At 36.8% G+C, this 19,655-nt stretch overlaps 1 protein-coding gene and 2 long non-coding RNA genes across 6 annotated transcripts; 1 reads left to right on the plus strand and 2 right to left on the minus strand.

Moving 5' to 3' along the window:
- The first annotated feature begins 421 nt into the window (after positions 1–421).
- LOC135081575 (uncharacterized) lies at positions 422–5,512 on the plus strand. Its single transcript, XR_010259216.1, has 2 exons — positions 422–638; positions 5,137–5,512. It is a non-coding gene; the product is annotated as an uncharacterized LOC135081575 (long non-coding RNA).
- On the minus strand, positions 5,191–18,031 carry LOC135081574 (annexin B9). 4 transcript variants are annotated; one of them, XM_063976319.1, is made up of 8 exons: positions 17,926–18,031; positions 17,627–17,667; positions 15,934–16,110; positions 11,377–11,581; positions 9,711–9,940; positions 8,154–8,250; positions 7,047–7,228; positions 5,191–5,444 (listed from the first exon to the last, which is right to left on the minus strand). In XM_063976319.1, exons 2-8 carry the CDS (start codon positions 17,654–17,656, stop codon positions 5,394–5,396), a joined length of 972 nt encoding a protein of 323 aa, XP_063832389.1. In that variant the 5' UTR covers positions 17,657–17,667; positions 17,926–18,031; the 3' UTR covers positions 5,191–5,393. The 4 variants fall into 4 exon arrangements, with proteins under 4 accessions (XP_063832389.1, XP_063832388.1, XP_063832387.1 ...); XM_063976318.1 differs by having other exon boundaries at positions 5,191–5,626; XM_063976317.1 differs by having other exon boundaries at positions 5,191–5,969.
- Positions 18,032–18,596: 565 nt separating this feature from the next.
- Positions 18,597–19,341, minus strand: LOC135081752 (uncharacterized). Its single transcript, XR_010259254.1, has 2 exons — positions 19,032–19,341; positions 18,597–18,726 (listed from the first exon to the last, which is right to left on the minus strand). It is a non-coding gene; the product is annotated as an uncharacterized LOC135081752 (long non-coding RNA).
- Positions 19,342–19,655: the final 314 nt, after the last annotated feature.

Genomic DNA, 19,655 nt, shown 5'->3' on the forward strand with positions numbered 1-19,655 from the left:
GGTGACACTTTATGAATTCCTTTTTCTCCTAGGGTAGTCACTAATGAGATGAGTACCCATTACCCATGGGCGTACCCAGCTTCTGGCCTAGGCAGGGCAAGTCAGATCTTTTAGGGTCTTTGGGCACGTGCCCAGGGCCCCGCGACCGAGGGGGCCCCTGTCTGCTCGAAAGACCTTTCTCCAGATGATAAGGGCCACCCTTGATCCTTAAGTGCCCAGGGCCCCTACTAGGTTAAAGACGGCCCTGCTTTTAGGTCTAAAGACCAACTGTGGGGCCGTTTATGGTAAGATAGTATATTTATCCTCTTGCTCCTAGGGTAGACACTAATGAGATGCGAGTGATTCATAATAACCCATGGACGTGCCCAGCTTCTGGTCTACGGGGGGTAAGTCAGATTTTTTTTAAGTTAGATCGTTTGACTTAGCTCCTTCAAAGCGACTGCTAGATTTCCAGGAGCATCTGACTGGTATATGTGAGCACCCGCGTAGGGCTGTCCACCGGGTCAATAGTCGGCGCCCTGGGCGACGCGTGGGCGCACCGCTGCAACACTCGAGTGCTGCTCTCAAGGGAAGGCGGTGAAAGGCGCGCGCTTTGTTTGAAGAGCAACTGTGGGGCTAACGCTGTGGGGAGGTTCAAGGTAGGACCTATACAGGGATTACATCCTTAGGCTCCTAGGGTATAAGATTTTAAACTTTCGCGTTCCATTTTAACTAATTAAGTTTTAAAAATAGTAAGACACGGGTCTTAACGCTAATATAATCGGCACTCGAGTGCTGCTCTCAAGCGAAGGCTGTGAAAGGCACGCGCTTTGTCTTACGAGCAACTGTGGGGCTAATGCTGTAGGACGGTTTAAGGTTGGTTCACTTTTATAAGCGTCAAAAAGTTCGTGGCACCCAAAGTGGCCAAAAAGTTGACAACGCAACTTTATTCCAATTGTAACAAAGACACGTTGCGAAATTTTTGGCTACTTTGGTTGCAGTTCGAACTATTTGACCCTGACTATACTAGCTTCTGCCCGCGGCTTCGCCTGCGTGAATTTTGCAAACGAAGACTTGCGTCTCCCCCTTTCACCCTATAATAGAAAACCGAAAAAATACTACCCCATTTTTTCTGGGTCCCAAACTACCTCTGTAACTTCCATCTAAACCGGTTCAGCTGTTTAAGATTGAATATGTACCGTTCCTAGGTACATGTTCACATGTATTAATCATGTATCCCGAAAAACATTTGCAATGTATACTTGCATTGTTGTAATAATATTAGCATAGCGAAATGATTGACATCTGGCAAGGGGCCAGTGGAGGGCTTTCCTCGTATTACTTGCACATCTTGAAGTTCTGCCAATTTTCGTGACGTAAACTCGAGCAATTTGGGATATGTTATCAGCACTCTGCGTTAAACACCTTCTCGGCCTTGAGTTAGTTGTTCCAGCAGATCAGATAGCATAGGTGTGATGAATTAGGTTTTACTTACCCAACTAATACTTACGTAGAGTGCACTTTCCTGGGATAAGTTTACCTACGACTGAACTAAAGCCTATGAGACAAATGTAGTGTAAAGTCGGGCGACATCTTTTGCGATATGTGTGGTCTTTCAGTAAATACTAAAGCATAAAACATAATATAGATAGGTAACCATCTTGTCCATAAAAGAGTTTAAGAGCCATTTTACATTTTCGTGCGAATTTCTAAGATTTTGGAAGCATGAATTACTATCTTAAGCAACACCCAGAGATTATTTAATAACTGCGAAAGATAGGTCAATCCTTGTTGTTGACCATTAATGAAACGGATTTACTAAAACTCTTTTGCTTAATTCACAGTGCCCCATCTCCCACAACCATTTTACGAAAAAATTGCCGCAGACTCATTTTCAAAGTCCTGTATCTATTATTTATGCTCATATAATAAGCTTAAAAATATATAGTAATCATCGGACATATATTCTTGTAGTCCATTAATGAAATAGATTCTTGAATTTCATTACCATTATTGAGTAAAATCTAAAAATAATTTGGCAAATTTGAAGATTAACGTCACATTTTGATCGTGGTTTTTGGTTTAAAAACACAGCATAAACTGCAATAAAAGTATCCCAAAATAAAGAATATTCATTGTAGAATTAATTTCTACAGTTATTGTTTAAATATTAGTAACCACTTTGTCAAAATATTGATGTGAATATCAGTATAAATTACAATGCGCAAGCCGACATCGATTAGTATGGCGCGAGCGCCCGTCAAAGCAGGACCTGTGTCATTTTTCCCGCCGTGACGTTTACGTGCGTTCGTGTCGTAAAGCGGTGATTTGTACGGCGACCAAATACATTTGATACTATGCCGAGAGGCTGTTTCGAGTCGGCCGGCCGAGCAGAAATTGAAATGATGAATTTTAATTTCTTTGACGGATCTGGGTGTAACTATGTATAATATGTAGGTACCATGTATTTAATTTAATAAATAAATTATAAAAAAGTATATCCATTATGATAGCACCCTTAACACAAGCATATTGGTTGCCTACTTTTGGACTAGATGGCGCTGTGAAATTGTCCAAAGATTTGTTTGTTTATTTATCCGCTTTGAGTTTTGTTTCGTGAAGAAGAAAAGGAAGCGTTTTGTTTTGTTGTTAAATCTATACTAATAAAAGAGGAAAGATTTAATTGTAGGCTCCGAAAAAAAATTCTTTCACGATTTAGAATCCTAATTTTTTTCTATGTAGGCTATAAAATATTTTCTAAAACTTTAGTCCAAAATCTTTGATAAAATTCGACGTTTAATAAATAAATTAGATAACATGTTAATACTTTTTTTTTTTCAGTACGATTTTAGTACTTGTTTTTCAGAAATTCTACGATTTAACTAAACTTCTAAAGTGTTTATATTTTATGCATAATTTATTAACTTCTAAAATATACATATTATTATATCCTATTGATAGATGACGTGCTTCGTATTTTATTAAAATTATTACCTGACTAGGTTAAAAAGGTGTGGAATGTTATTCTGGAGATAACTTGGTTCCATAGAAATATAGAGAGATGCTAAGTAATGCGCTGAGTTCGAAACTCAGTGTCGTATTAGAAATTCACACACACAAAGAAATCAAATTATGTGCTCATTATCCATTGCGGTATCAGTATTCAACGTTCGAATAATCTTTAGTACTATGCAAGCAATATAAACTGTTTACATAATGACGTCGCTACTGTCATCATTGCTTTCACAAGCAATATGTTCCAATTTGTCCCTTGTCACATTTCCCTTTAGTTTCTGTGATCTGTGCTTGTTTCTAAGTTGATATCAATGAAATATTCCTTAGTACTTTTGATTTAAATTTTTATTTTTTTATTTTGACACGTGTTTGAAAAATCAAGGTCAGATTACAATAAAATAACAAGTGAAAACGTAACATTGCATTGCAACTCGCAATTTCGCAATATTGATGAGGAGATTCCATTGGAAAGTCTGTATTCATTCCTAGGATTCCCCTTACACCATCAAATTCAAGAGAATTCAAGAGAGTGCAGTTTCCCATCTCATGCTTAGGGACCACGGTTTAAAATAGTGTGGTTACATAGAGCCTGCAACGGGCAACCGCGTGCGCAGCTGCTCATACTAATTTTCGATACAAAAGCAAGTGTTGGCGCCATCACGAGTTTTAGCGGAGTGCCATATGGTAGCGGGAGTAGACTTAATGGTAATCTATGCTTCTCCGACGACCAGTTGTATGTGGAATACTCCAGAGTATGCGCACACAATAGCCTGGTGATTTTAGCACCTGAAGGAAAAACAAAAAAACATTGTTTACAAAGAAATCTGCGGCAGGTGTAGTGTTTTAATTTTGTTTTAGAAAGATCTCATAATTTTGTAAGTATTCAAATATTTAAACATAATGATGTGTAGATTTTATATCAAAAAATATAATCATTTAACAAAATTAATTTTCTTAGAATATTTTAATTCTATTAGAACCATTTTCCACTTCATCGCAGAAGAAGTCGCGGGCAAAAAGCTAGTATGAAATATGTAGTATTGCCCGCGGCTTCACCCGCTTGGAATTTAGTTTGTCACAGATCGTCATAAATTATAGCCTATACATTATTATTCTGGTCGACGCCAGGGATGGATGAGCGTCGCTGTCGCTGGCGACAGGGTCTTCTGGTTCAGGGTTCATGGCGTAGGTCTCAGGCAAAATGAAATCCACTCGTAGAAATTAATAAACTCAGTGTATTAACGAAAATAATTACACACAGCACTAGAGTCGTATCGAAACTGAGTGAACCAAAGGTCTTGCGATAGGAACGTCCGACCCGAGTGATAGTTGAACACAGACTGCCTAGTACTGCTGTACTGTACTGTAAAGTTTCATCAAAATCTGTTCAGTAGTTTTTGCGTGAAAGTGTAACAAACATCCAGACATCCACACAAACTTTCGTATTTATAATATTAGTAAGACTAGTAAAAAGTAAGATAGTAAGATGAATTATTTTTGTTATTTGTTTACTTATAATAATATTTATTTATTTATTTCTTAGCTCTGTCTGATAATGGATCTGGAGGAGATGCAATGGCCACCTCCGTAACAAAACAATAGAACCATATGGAGTTTGGGCTTGTGTGATTCGCCTTGACGAATATTTCGTATCCAGGGTCCGATGATGGAGCTGTAAGGGGGCAGATTTTTTTTTTCACTATGTGACTGTCTTTATTTTGTACTTAATATATTTTACATATTATACCTATTCGTGTTTCATTATTCGTATCCAGGGTCCGATGATGGAGCTGTAAGGGGGCAGATTTATTTTTCACTATGTGACTGTCTTTATTTTGTAGTTAATATATATTTTACATATTATACCTATTCGTGTTTCATTATGAATCGAAATATAAAAGACTTAATAAACTCTATTAAAAATTTAAATTAATTAATCAAGTTTGAATACCTCATTCTACCTTAAAATTAATAACTTAAATCAAGTCTTAATACGGTCACGGCTCAAGATTTTTTTGTCCATTTCAGCGTTCTTTTTACTCTTTTGACGTTGCGTTGACAGCTTTTACCTAAATTCGCGCGGAATATTTTTGTGAAATGGCTCTTAAAACTTGTTTGACCATATAAAATATGTTGTTGCAGATAACAGAAGAAGGAATTCGGGATGTAGACTAAGTAAAATCAATAAAACAACCATTGAACATACATACTTCAAGTAATGTTTATTGTAAATATGTATTGTATATCGTAAACAAAACTAGAGCACCAATAAATATCTCATTTCATAAAAATATCAAGCTTTTATTTCAATAACAATTAATACATTGTAAAGGCAGTTTCAATATCGGAACTAGAACATTGCAAGGCAGACATTCAACAACTGTAGCACTATTATGCTTCTACGACACTAGAGTAAGTAAAACTCGTTTGTAGTCTCCCTTCGTATCATCCTGCAAAATATGACACCGTTGTACTTTGAAACTTCTCGGGGCCGAATCATGTTATTTAACTGCATGCATGCCAAGCTCAACAAAATACACATATAAAAATAATTTCGTTTCATAGAGTTTATTTTGCAGGATTAAGCACAAAGTGTGACTAGCACTCTCTTGAAGTCACCCGTGAGGTCATCCTGTGAACAACACGGAATACCGACTCTGTAGCGTCAACAAAATAAAACCAAAAAGAAACTGGCCCATAATTTGTAATTTCAATCCATTCACAAAACGTGCATTGGTGTAAGCATGAGATTATCCACGTTATTCTTATAGTAGCTTAAATTAATATAAAAAATAAAATGTCTTTAAATAAAATGCAACAGTAAGTGTGTACTCGTTTACAAAAATAAATAAATTTAAACATCACAAAGTTAAGTGTTACATTAATGTTGCTTGTAAACTCGTAATACTGAGTGTTTACGGTGTCTAGTAACACAGTGTAGAAAGGAGAAGGCCGATCGGACCTCCTAAGTCCTCCTGAAAAATACGGAACAACTACTGTAACTAGCGTAAAACGGACACTCGACCACTACCTTCATGCATAGACAACACGAAGCAGTTAGCTACTGTGCGAAATGAGTGAGTAAGAAGCAAAATATACAGATCTCGTGAGATTAAATTACAACCGATTCGAAGCTGAGATTCACGCATCGAAAACAAACTCATGAAAACCTAAACGAGTTTGTCATCCATGCGTATCACCTATCAGATCACTTAACAACCTAACGAATTGACAAACATAACTTAAAAGTATTGGAAATAGGTGGTTATGCAATCGTTGGCAGCCTGACCACTCAGCTCACAATCTATTCGATAAGGGTCAATAAAGCCTTCCTGTAATCCCCTGAGGTGTCATCCTGCAATCAAAATGGACCACTATTCTAAACTAATGTCAAGGGTAAACTAAATTCACAAAATAATACGTAAAACATCATTTTGGTATTGTTATGACAGATTTGGAAACAGATCACAAAGCAATTTGTTATCTTTGAACCACATTTTTAACACCTTTGATTGAATGATGAACGAATTTCGTGCTATTTACAATATATTACAAATTCCATTATGTACGAATAATAAAAAGATCTGTATAATAAATTCATTAATAAGAGTGTAGTTAGGAAAGTAGAGAAAGTGATAGGGCATGATTTATAAATCCTAAAGCAAATTTTATTATCATGCTTATTAAATAAGCCTACTATAAGTATCAAGAATATTTAATCTTCTGAATATACTAGAAACTATGGGTCAGTTTCATGAAAATTGTGTAATATTGATACGAAAATATGTGATATTCTGTTACGTTAGTCTAAAAGTTCATGCCGTTAGTGGACAACGTGTAATTTGAATGCGTTGTTAACTGTAATGAACAATATAGCAATGGCTAATATAGTTAGCATCGCATGGTGGTGGAAAATGGACGTTAGTCAAAATAATGTATTTTTCAATAAAACATAAAAAGCATGATTAATATACACAAATAACCTAAGTTATCCCAACACATAAAGTAAAATGTTTCTTAATGGGTAAGTAATAAAGTGTGGAATGACTTACAGCGATCCAGCTGTCGAGGGTCTTGCCGTATTTGTCGAGGAAGGCCTGCTTGATGTCTCCGAGGTCGATCTCGGAGCGGCTGACCACGATCCTGATGAGGGTCTTGTCGTTGGTGCCGAGGCCCTTCATTGAGTAGTACAGGCGTTCAGCGAAGAAACCAACCTTGCTCTTGACGCACTTTACTGGAAGGTTGAAAACAGATTGTTAGGTACTGGACACGTTAGAGATGGTTTTAATTATGACGGGTTTACAAAGGTTAAAAAAATATTATTCAGGGTCCGATTTCACCGTAAATATTCAGTTGGAAATTGTAAGGTTTATAACTTGTCTATCAGCATTGCGGAAAAAATGAATGACCATGCGGTTTACGTTTCCTGTCGTATGACCTTGCTGCAATTGTTTTAGATATTTCATTTTATATGCATCGGCGTTAAAAAAAGATTATGGATCTACCGCTAGTGCTAACACTATGTAGTGTATTGAGTGGTAATTAATCTGGGCCATGATCGTGAACCCATTGATGTATGAACTAAGTATGCCTAAAAATAGTTACGACAGGTAGGCCGAATATAGTAGCGGCGCACGCACCTGACGCAATTTGTATGAGGTAAACAATAAAAAATACTATGATGGTCAACCAACACTACCGTAATAGGTAATTTAGATTGTGTATGAGTGATGTAAACGTTCCGCAATTTACAAAATTAGGCCTAAGCATTCCCAGCGGGTTTTATACAGAAATGATAAATGCTCCTATCAGTTTATCATGTTAGTTAAAGAAGGGAAATCCAATATTTTGCAGGTATAATATGGCCTGGTTCAGACGCGCAACAACCGTGCGGTTTCTGAGTTTGGTGATGCACTTAGGAGTAAACAACGCTATTATTATTATCCGATCCAGGCCTTATTATTTATTACGTTATTGACCTTGGCAAACATGCAATGAACAACACGCATCATCTTATTTTTATTAAAACCAAGCATTATGGGTGTAAAAATGCTTTAAAACTCTCTCGACAATTTGTATCACGTACTCGTATATCTCTTTTCAACATTCTAATTGAGATCTAGGTAGTTGTAGGGCCTACATAGAATAGGTTGTCTTACCAATAGCCAGCATGCCCTTCTCAACGCTTCCAGAGAACTCCTTCTTGATGGACTCCTCGATGTCCTTTCCAGTTAAAGCCTCATATTCTGCGAAGATCTGAAAGTTACAAAGTTCTCGTTAACTTTCGGCACTATGGTTCTCTACTTTTTTATAAGCAGTGTAAATCTGGCTGGAGTCACTTCATGGCCATAACCTGGCCATAAAATATCGATGATATTGTTAGATGATAGCTATAGGTACGATCATGAATTTATGATGGCTTAAGATTTAACACACCCGAAGTACGGTCGTAATCGTAATTTCGAATGCAAAAAACATGGTTTTGTGCAGAAGGATACCAGGGAAAACATGGGTGAACATGACCATTCTAATATTTACAGCTGCCGCCTACAGTCGTTTTTGACAGTTATAGTGTATGACCTATGTAGTAGACCCATCATTATTGTCTTCAATCGTCGTGGTAATAAAAGGTAGCCAAGGGCGTATGTCGAACGAACCCTGAATAATTGATACAGAATCAATTATGTACGCATATTATCAACATGCCGTATGAGTCAGTTCTGTAACTTTGACTGGGCACTGCCATGTTGCAATTATATGAGTGTGTGCATGTTATTACACTGATCTGATATCATATTTAATATTAGTATTTAAACAATTGTGATTAAGTAGTCAAGTTCATGCATAATATTTCACAGAAGAAATTGAATATATATTTTTGTGGACTTTCTTTCTTACTGAATATATCTTCGATTCTACTTCATTATTGGTAATTTTGTGTGCTTCATATTTTTTCCTTTAAGTAGGTATGTTATGTAGCCCTACTTAAATTATGCAACCTGATTATACTTTCATTTGCTTCGCTTCACATTGTGAGCTAAGCACTGTTTTTCAAGAATGTCAAGTGGCATTATCCGGCACATTGATCTGCTATTATGAGTGTTACCATGCGATTGGAAGTAAGTTGCAAGAAAATGTGGTCTGATTATGTATGCGCATTTTAAAGAGCCAGACAAATAATAAGTCGCTCAAAGAAATTCATAACTGAATCATACCGCGCCAGAACAGAACTAAGTTATTTATTTAATGAGTGGTAAGTATTATTATTTAAAATATATGATTCATTTTTACTTTTAAATACTTAATTATTTACTGTAAAGTGCTGTAACTGTCTACAACACCCACCGGCCATTTAAATTATGATAACTAGTAATTAAACTACACACATATAAGTATAAGCCTACTCTTTTCCAATGTTAACTTTTGTTCAACCAATAGGTTCTTACTTCAAAACAAAGATCGCTAACTTCGGAGTTACATTATGTAGCTTTTCTTACCTACATTTCAGCTTGATTAACCGGTGCTTAATATAGAATTCTATCTCTTTCTGTCCTCACCTGTCTAAGCTGTTGGTAAGAATGGAGTTGAAGACGGACTCATCAGTGCCCCACTGTCCTTCTCCCGCGTTGGCCAGGGCGTCGGCGTCGGCCTTGGCGGCTTTTCTGCTTAACTAAAGCCGTCACTAAATTCGTAATACTATCTCTTTCTGTTCTCACCTGTCTAAGCTGCTGGTAAGAGCGGGTGATAAGGATGGAGTTGAAGACGGACTCGTCAGTGCCCCACTGTCCCTCTCCCGCGTTGGCCAGGGCCTCTGCGTCGGCCTTGGCGGCACCCTCGTCTACGCCCTGGTTTTCGTCGCGGTTGGCCATGCACAGAGACACGCACAGTCTCTTGAAGTGGCCAGATGTGTCGCCCTTCAGGTCTGATTCCAGGCTCTTGTTATACACTGGAAAGGAAACTCGGTTGAAACTGATGGCCACGTAAAGTTAAAAATAAATACGAGGTATAGTCGGAACATGCATCAAAGTTGTAAGGTTTTCATATTCCATTGTAATTGTTCAAGCCACGATAGCCGAACGGTGAAGGGGTCGGACTGGCCGACTCTTCATCCGCGTGTGCAAAAACAAATTATTCTTTTAGATTAATAAAAAATCCGTGCGGTGCAACGCGACATGCCCTATTCACTTACACTGGTTCATCTGTGGGGCTAAATGCCTACCTACTTACTTAGGCATGTTCAATTAACAATTAAACCGGCTTGTGTAGGTCGTAAAGTATGTAGGACAATACTCTCATACGCCAGTCACGAATGCAATGTAGGTAAATGCTTTAAATGACGGCTGTTATATTTGTTTAGCCAAAGTAGGTAAATTAATATTGCACACGAATGTATCGAGGATACCTGAGACCAAAGATATTAAACCTTTATTATGTGAACCGTACAAAAACAAATAAGTAACAATTAAATATTCCTAACGGCCGGTCTCTAGAGTCGGAGTTCAACATTCAAGTAAAAAATACGAATAATTTTCTCCAATAGGTACCTAGTTTCTAATTTTGTAGGTCATTTCTTAAGATATAAAACGAGCAAATTATGAATCATCTCGCTGACTATTCATCAAACCATGTCATTAACAAGACGTGTTTGACCGATGATGACTAACCAATTGTGACTTCAATAAACTTTGAATAAACTGCCTCAACGACCACCGATAACGCGATGACCTCGAGGAAAATTACTCGTACTCGTCAACCGCTACATGATTTGGATCAGTCAAAATATGACGGAACTTCCTCTTAAATCTAACAGGACAACATATACAACGGTTAAGTATAGCATCACCATCTTTTTATAGACTATCCAGCGCAGGTGTTACCTATTTAAACTCGTGATAGTGATTTTTATTAACAATTTCATTTACTTGCTCTGAACGATGGAAACCGCACCCAAGGAGTGCCTGATAGATTATACACTAATCATCAAGTCAGACTGCCGTATCATATTGTTGACAACAACGTGGGTAACTACCTAATCATAAGTAAGTAGTAGGTACTTAAATAGATCCTAACAAATCATTTTACAGTTTATGACCTGCACAAACTGTAATATGATTTGTTACAGTTTATGCAGGTAGGTAATAGGTGACCTTAATCTTAAATATTTTCTTTTTTTTTTCTCTTAAAACCCTGTAACTTTGTCAAAGCTGTTTACGTGACATTGGCGAAATCATGGTTCTCAAAACCAAGCCGTCGCCAAAATAAAAGAAGAAGAAGTACTCACGCTGCTCGCAGAAGAGAAGCGGCTCTTTCGCGTAGAAGTGAGGCTCCTTGGCGTAACAAGAGCCAAGATCACTGTACTACTTATACGTCAACGATACTCACGCTGTTCGTAGAAAGCAGAGATAGTCCTGATGCCGTAGTTGGAGAGAGTGCACAAGATCTCGATGATGGCTTCCTCATCAGTTCCCATCCCGGCAACAGCGTCGTGAAGCTCCTTGGCGTAGAAGTGGGGCAGGGGCGTCATGAGAGCCACGATCACGTTCTCCAGGTTGCCGGTGAGCTCGCTCTTCAGCTCGCTGATCAGATCCTGGAAGAATGTTGAAAAGTTAGTCTAATAATAACTACAGACTAGAAATTATGTAGAGATTAAGTTCCTATTTTCTTTGATGCGGATTTCAGCCCTTACGCGGGCAGCGGCGCACAGTGTTGCCGGTTCATAGAAGGTAACGGACAAAATTATTTTCGATCTGAACTTACTACCTTTTGTCAGATTTGTATAGAATATAACTATATCTAATAGAAAAATACATTTTTTAGTTTTGAAATTGGTACATATTTTAGTACAAACTTGGAACAAAAATGAATGCAAAATATCATCTAACTTCAGCTTAATGATTAGGGTTTGTGGCTTTCCATAGCTCGATAGGCTTATATCATCCAAATTTATTTCTTGGTGCACTTTTGTAATGACGTTAAGTATGTTACCATGTGTAATTGACCGTTTGTTTACAGGAACTTGATCCAATTCTCAAACAGCGCCTCGGAAAAATTCTTAGTTTCGAAAATCGCTAAAAACAGCGCGGGTAGTATGTCGTAGCAAAATTTGTTTTTACAACATGAAAATATAATATCTGAGGATAATTTCTATCAATATTTCGTTACGGAAAGTAATGGAAAGTATGTACTTTCAGCCTTGTGAGTATAATTTTTAAGGTCGTTTTCAATCACTGATCTTGTTAATTTTTATTAAATAAACAGGCTTAACTTCTATAAACACAAATACATTTTCTAAAAGACAGTACCTTGAACTCTAGAACCCATATTTTTAATCGTGTAAATACTATCAATTGACAAAACAGTGCCTAATTTAATAAAGCAATATTTTTGTTCCAAGGAAACCTTGTTATCGGACGCCCTACTTTGACCAGTCATATTTTCATTTCTGTTAGCAATCTATCCTCAATATTTTGCATTTTCACGACACACATATTCAGTTTGAATAATAGTTAATCAATTTTCGTTTACGGTCAGTTTCCAAAATTTGGTTTTTGTCCGGCCGTGGCAACACTGTGCGGCGGGTTAAACGCACGCGGAACGGAAAACGCGTGCTGAAATCAGGATCACAGGAAAAAGCCGAAAAAGGCACTAAGAAGAGGTACATTGTAATACAGGCCATACAGGTTTAGGTATCCAGTATCAAGTTGACAAAGGCTTCATTTTAAAAGGCTTAAACCTACGACAGAAAATTGTCCTGAAATTGGATCTATTTTGTCCGTCCTTGAAATGACACCTACTCGTAGTTCAGCTGTGCTCTTGTTTTGACTTTAAATCTTGTTTTTGTACGAGTAGGTATGCACGAAAAAATCGTGCTTGAAAATGTTTTTATTTGTTAACAACCCAGTCTAATGTAACATAGTAGGTACTCGTTTTATCTATTTAATCTAGATAAACCTGTACCTATGTCGTAATTAGGCAGGCGTGCAAATTAGTTCACAACAAAAACATAGGTAGGTACGCGAAACAAAAATAAAACATGCATAATCTAGCATTGTTTGTTTTTTACTTCGGACATTTTAAAACAACGCGACGCCCACTATTTTACTCACAACCTCAGGTATTAGGAGGAGAACATGGGACTTCTTTGCTTCATAGATTCGCGTAAAAAAATCGCTCCATGCATTACTTAGTCATTATTTTTTATTACTACTTATAACTAATTTATTGATGTACGAGTAAAATCTAAATTAACTGAGTAAATTGTTGAAAGTTTCAATATTTCTTTGAAATCTATGTTGAGTAATTTTTCTAGTTAAGAATATCAATCATAACAAGCAGTGTCTGTACGGGACAGGCGGTTATGGATGAGCAGATAAAGTTGGTAGATAAATAGTAATCCGATTAACAAACAGCATTATGTAGGTATAAATTGTTATTGTTAGACATGTTGTTAGAGGTAGAGGTAGGTAGGTACTTATCAGATTGAAAATTATAATTCCTTAACGTTATAAGCGGAACACACGCTAAGACAACAGTAGGTACAATAACTTAGTTCCTACATTGTAGTAAGTTACAATTCTCTAGTTATCTCGGAAAATGAAATTCTAACGAATATATTAATTTTCAAATACATAAAAATATTTAACCTTTTAACCGCCAACGACGTCGACGCGACGCTGACGGCGAAGTAAGTAGTCTATGACATTTATAATTCGTTCGAACGTACAATACAACCGTGTGGTTTGGTTTTATTTAGTTCATTGTTCGTTACTAGGCGTCAATGCAAATGCACAAATAGACACAGTTACGTTCGCATTTTCTATTAGGACGATAAAACCAATAAAACCCAGTAAGTAACTACTATTTAAACAAAACTGTTGAACATCGTTAGCGCGAATAACTGGCTGTTGTGAAACGTCCAAGTGTCTTTCACAGTCATAATAGGCACAAAATTAATTTATTACAATCGTTTACTATTATCCTTGTTTTAATTAGTATTTCGGTATTTAAAACGTTAACAATGGATAAATACGTTGATACGTTTATGATAAAAATAACGAGTTACATACTATAGTTTGAGCTGATTAGATAGGTTTAAATAAAATAATACTACAACGAGTAACTATACATAGAATTAAGCCACAGATTTGGGTAATTAAACAAATTAAAACTTGAAAGTATAGTAGGTACTAATAGGTACATAGAAATTACCCACATAACACCAGCTATGGTCATGTACACAATTAATGTTTCTTCTTCAAGATACTCAGAGCTATTTGGCTTAGGAGGGGCACGTTATTTACACATTTAACTGACTAGATACCTCATAATAGCTTTATCATTTCGCTGTCATGTGCAATGTAAACAAATGTGATAAGATAGCAAATTCTTGTTTGACACATGTTTTTTGCGAAAGTCTTTATGTTGAGTGCTTGATTAATATCGATATTTATAATTTTTTATAATAAAAGGTTCTGATTTTTATCAATTTACTGATTTATATGGAATTTTCCCATTAGATATTACCTAGATAGGGTAGGGTTGGCTAGACTATGAAATGTTGTTTTAAGGGACTTGAAGAGACAACAATGTTTCAGTCTTTGTTTTGGTTAAAATAAATAACAATTTTGACCTTATGAAATGTTGACATTGAAGAGTTATGATAAGAATTTAATTGGTGCAGCCAGAAATATTTTTCTTTGAAGTTGAATTTTTTTTGTGTTGTTCAATCGTTTTTTCATTGACATTACAGTTACATTCAATTCTGATTTACCTACTCCGACTAAAGGGCACTTGCTGCCACACAACGAAAACAAAGTTCAGTTTAATTTTAATGGCAAATGACAATTTTCTCGCACACACGCGATGTGCCCAGGGAAATCAATTACGAGTACCAAAGCACACCTCAAAAAATGTCCACCAAATCACAATAACAAAACTCAGCCAGCCGTTTTTTGTGCAGCAGTCAGTTAATCATTTGCCCTCGACACTCGACAGTCAGGAAGCGGCACACAAAACAGTTCCTCTAAGACTTGATGGAGTGAATCAACGATGACTCAGGCGAGTGCCAAGGTCTCTACCGTGAGATTCTGAATGTTCTTTGATAACATCAGCTCCAAGGTGGCAGTTTAACGAGGAAACCCTTACCTTACCTAACTTCTGGAAGTTAAAGTTCAAATTTGCGTGCACCAAAAGTAGAATCAATGGACCAACAATGGTAATTACTATGACATCATACTCAAAAAATACTAATCGATTACCTTTGAAGTAATTTCATAAGATAAGTAGTTAAGTTAGTCTCAACATGTACATTTTCTGACACTAGTGGTGGTTGTTATGTAGGTTCAGATATATTTTATTGTTCGTGCTTTCGTAAAAATATGATTCACTTAAGTAATTGTAGGTCGTTGGACGATCAATCATTTTAACCAATGAAAGTCAAAACAGTTGATACACTGTTTGCCTTATCTTTTGTACCTTTGACTTATGTCCATCATACTCGTATAAATAATAATGAAAAAGAAAATTATTACCTTTCGTGAATCATTTTTACTGGCAATAACCTGTAAAAACCCAGGAGCGAGTAATCTATAAATAAACCCGGTACGATGAAGCTGTTATCTACTAACTGAACCAGGAATTCCATGCGGTGAAAAATGTGAAATTTCCACGTTAAGTAATTTCCACTTTCTATGGTTGAAATAATATTTAGTATTTCGGAATATGCTTATTTACCCAGGAACTTCGCAAGACATTATTTTAGTAACAAGTCGTACTACTTAAATTGCCTTTTACTTTTTCAAATGCTGGGTTGCACTATCTTACTTTAGCTTTAACAAACGTCAAAAGTCTATCAAACGCCATTCAATAAACATGTTACCGGAATAGGTATAGTCACGGTTAGAATAAGTTAGTGCAACTCTAACAGTTTTAGAACCTTACCTTTCCATAGTTAGTCTTGAAGGTCTCGGCGATCTCCAGCCGCTGGACGATGCCTCTGCGGCACAGCACGTCGATGATGGCCTTCTCATCGGTGCCGAAGCCCTTCATGGCCTTGCGGAGGGTCTCCGCATCTGCCGCCGGGTCGAAGGGCTCCGCCGGGTACACCGTGGGGGTGCACTGGAAAGAACAGTAGGTTAGAAAAGGTCCAGGACAATAGAAGCTGAGGTGTGGCTGCAGTTTTGTTTTTCATGAGGTTTGCTATGTCCACAAGTCACCGGCGCAGGACCGGTCGTTGTGGAAATCCAGTGGACGTCATTTGGCTGAAACGAATGAACGTGCTATGTCCTATATTATATTGATGATTAATATGTAAATCTGAGTCGATAAAAAGGGCATTAGGCCAATCTTATAAATTGAACCTAGGAAGGATCTAAAAGCCTAACTAGGATCGAAAACGATTTGAAAATTCTGACGCTTCAAAAATCCACATGAAATGTTACTTTGGGACCTAAGGCGTTAAAATCAGCGTTTAGTAAAGATTGTAATCTCATTTTGGTGGCACATTATGAATCACAAATTACAAAAACAATTTGATGGTGCTACAAAAAATGGAACAATTGCAAATTCATATTTTCCTGTAAGGTTTCTGTGTCATCCTGGACATGCTAGAGTAGGTACCTAATTCCTCGAATTTTTTACCGCATTCCATTAGCCTAATGGCTGGGCTAGACACTTCAGCTTAGTTAAGTACTTAGCTTACTTTCTACTTGTAGGTATTCTATGTATACCTAATCGTTGATAGATTTCCACTTTGCATTATTAACTTCAATACATTCACGATTAAAACAAAAGATAAAAGTGGAGGGCGGAATTTCGAAGTCGTTCGTGTCGGTAATTTTATTTCCATGGCGTTCAAGATGCACCAAAAATAGCGGCATTAGCTTTTGAATGCACATGCAGCGAAACCGGTTGGACTAAATTCAGGTTTACGCCATAAAAACTGAATGGCTTTGGAGTAAATTGCGGATTGGTTTGCGTGCTAGCATGCTACAAAACCCATTACTGTTGTTTTGTGGGCTATTGGGGTGGTTTGTTTATGAAACCTATGGTTTTCCCAGGTCAATCGATCAACTTTTTAATCGTATCAATAAAGTTATCAAAATACAGATTTTGTAATTTACTTACTAGGTCTACTCAAATAGTTAATAATCAATTTAAAATGACTGTCTGTTAACGGGTTAACGGAAATACAGCTACGCACGATAGTAAAATGTGGGTAGAATACAAAAGTGCATTCAACTAATGCGGTCCATCGGGATGCAGGTCGCGGGATGAAGACAGACTGTAATATGGGACTTCAAATGTTTAAATACTTAGCTGGCAATTATTATTTAAGGAATATTTTAGAATAATTGAAAAAACAAGATATTATTGTAATGAACGCAGTTACTACCTACATCCGGTTTCAATTATACCGCAAGAATAAGGGGGGTTTCAAATAAAATATCGCAAGAAAACGATGTTTTTTAACTGTTTCGGAACATCTTTTTGGATTAATTTCAGCAAATGTCCGCATTTTCAGCATAAACCAGCCCACTTAACAACCTCACCGCGAAGGATGACATCATCTCGTGAGAGAATCGATAGCTACAGCTTTGCACAAACATATTAGTAGGTAGGTGGTAAAACTCACCTTGTACGGGTAATACTGCTGGCCACTCATTTTGGAGATTCCTAGAACGAAAAACTAGTGTTAAAAATGGATTTAAACAAATAACTTTCACGTATTTGCTATAAATACAACGTAAATGCGTGCCGGCTTGCGGTAGCGCGGTAACAAACACCCGAAGCGAGCACCAAACATGAGCCGGTTCTAACCTTCACTTTAAATTGTTATAAAAACTAAGTATTTTTCTAACTTTTAAAGATTTGATGATAGAGTTTTGATTATAATGCTAATAACAGCTGTATTAGGTGTAGAAAAGTACGTACTTTTTTTTAGTAATGTAGACACGCCCAAACAACCCACAAAGCGCAAACTCGGATCGCGACTAGAATGAAGCCGGGCGCTGGCGGTCGCCTCGTATCGCTCACGCTTGCCTCTCGCTCCCAGGGGTGATCAACCTTTGGGTGTATAAAATAGTCCAAATAGGTAGCTTTATAAAAACTGAAGTAGGTCGGCTGCTGCGGTGATGGTCGGCGGCATAAGAGGGTTAAGCAATTATGGAGCTATTCTAATTTAGAAATTTGAATTTCTGATTAACATCGTCAATAGACGATGTCATTATTTATTTAAACTTTTGCACATAAAAGTGATGTAGTAATGTACAGTGGTGGACTTAATGCCGGCTGGCATTCTCTACCAGTTAACCACGGGTCAAGCAGAGAAACTAAGGCTAAACCATAAAGTTAATATTCCTTCGGAATAGAGCAACAATCACGAGCTGTCAAACGAAACCAAAAATGAGATGTCATTTGTGTGTGTAAATATAAATATGTGTGCATGCTAGTGATGTATGTCGTTACTTTTCACATGAATATCGATATCGATTTATATTAATTAACACCTAACAGTAGTAATATTAATGGAACTAAAATAGGATAGAATGTCCATATACAATCCGTATATGGGAGAGTGGAAAATAAAAATAAAACTCAGAAGATTAAAATGATTTAACTGATTTAATTGAAAGAGCAACAAACATCAAGACATCCATACAAACTTTCTGAATCCAATTTGGACGATTAATTAATTTGAGCCATGTTTTTCTTACATCTTCGTTAGTCGGAAATCTGAAAGATACTTTACTAATTAGTACCTATTATAATAGTCAGAAACTCATATTATTACATTCCCAGGTGACTGTGATAGACAGTGCACAAAATATATTTATCGATTGTGGTACAGCCCTAGTGTAAAACGAAAATTATTTCTTTACACAAAATATTCATAAATTCTGGATTATGTGCATGAAATCTTTGCTTACAACTTAAATTAATGTTTAAAGAACATAATTATCACACTTAGTGCTTAAAATTCTAAGCGCATTCACAAAAATAAAGCTAAAGTTTGGAGGTGTCGATTTCAATAAATTTACCTGTGAAATGAATATTTTGCGGGATTATTTCTCTGGTTTACGTCACAATCAAGGACGGAACAGTTCACCATTGTATTACAATAAAAAAATTCCAAAACTATACAGGATTTTACGAAATTTTTAGAAAAAACTGTGATTTGAAATTCTGCTTTGTGCCTCTATGTGTCACTGCCTGTCAAATCTTTTGCAAAAATGGTTCTATTGACGTGACGATGATAGCATCACACATCTCTTTTTATCACACAGGGTTGCAGATAGTGACATCTCGCTCGCTCATTCTTTGTTGCTCTATTCCGAAGGAATATTAACTTTATGGGCTAAACTAAGCAAACTACTGGACCGATAAGAAAATCTTTCACCATTAGAATCCTACGTTAATTTTAGTAACATAGGTGGTAAGAAGTTCGCCGGGTTAGCTAGTCAATGATAAAATGAATAAATGTAGGTAGTTGGAAGGTACCGTAAACATTTTTACTTTATTTTTAAAACTCGTCGAAACAGTTGGCGAGCCCTGCGCCACGCAATCACCGCGGGATGATGTCATCGGGCCGCGGTTGCGTCCCGCGAGCCCGACTGCCGGCCGCCGAAGCCGAAACAACATTCTGTAAACACATTTACTGCAAT

Source organism: Ostrinia nubilalis, chromosome 20, assembly GCF_963855985.1.
Source record: "Ostrinia nubilalis chromosome 20, ilOstNubi1.1, whole genome shotgun sequence".
Lineage (NCBI taxonomy): Eukaryota > Metazoa > Arthropoda > Insecta > Lepidoptera > Crambidae > Ostrinia > Ostrinia nubilalis.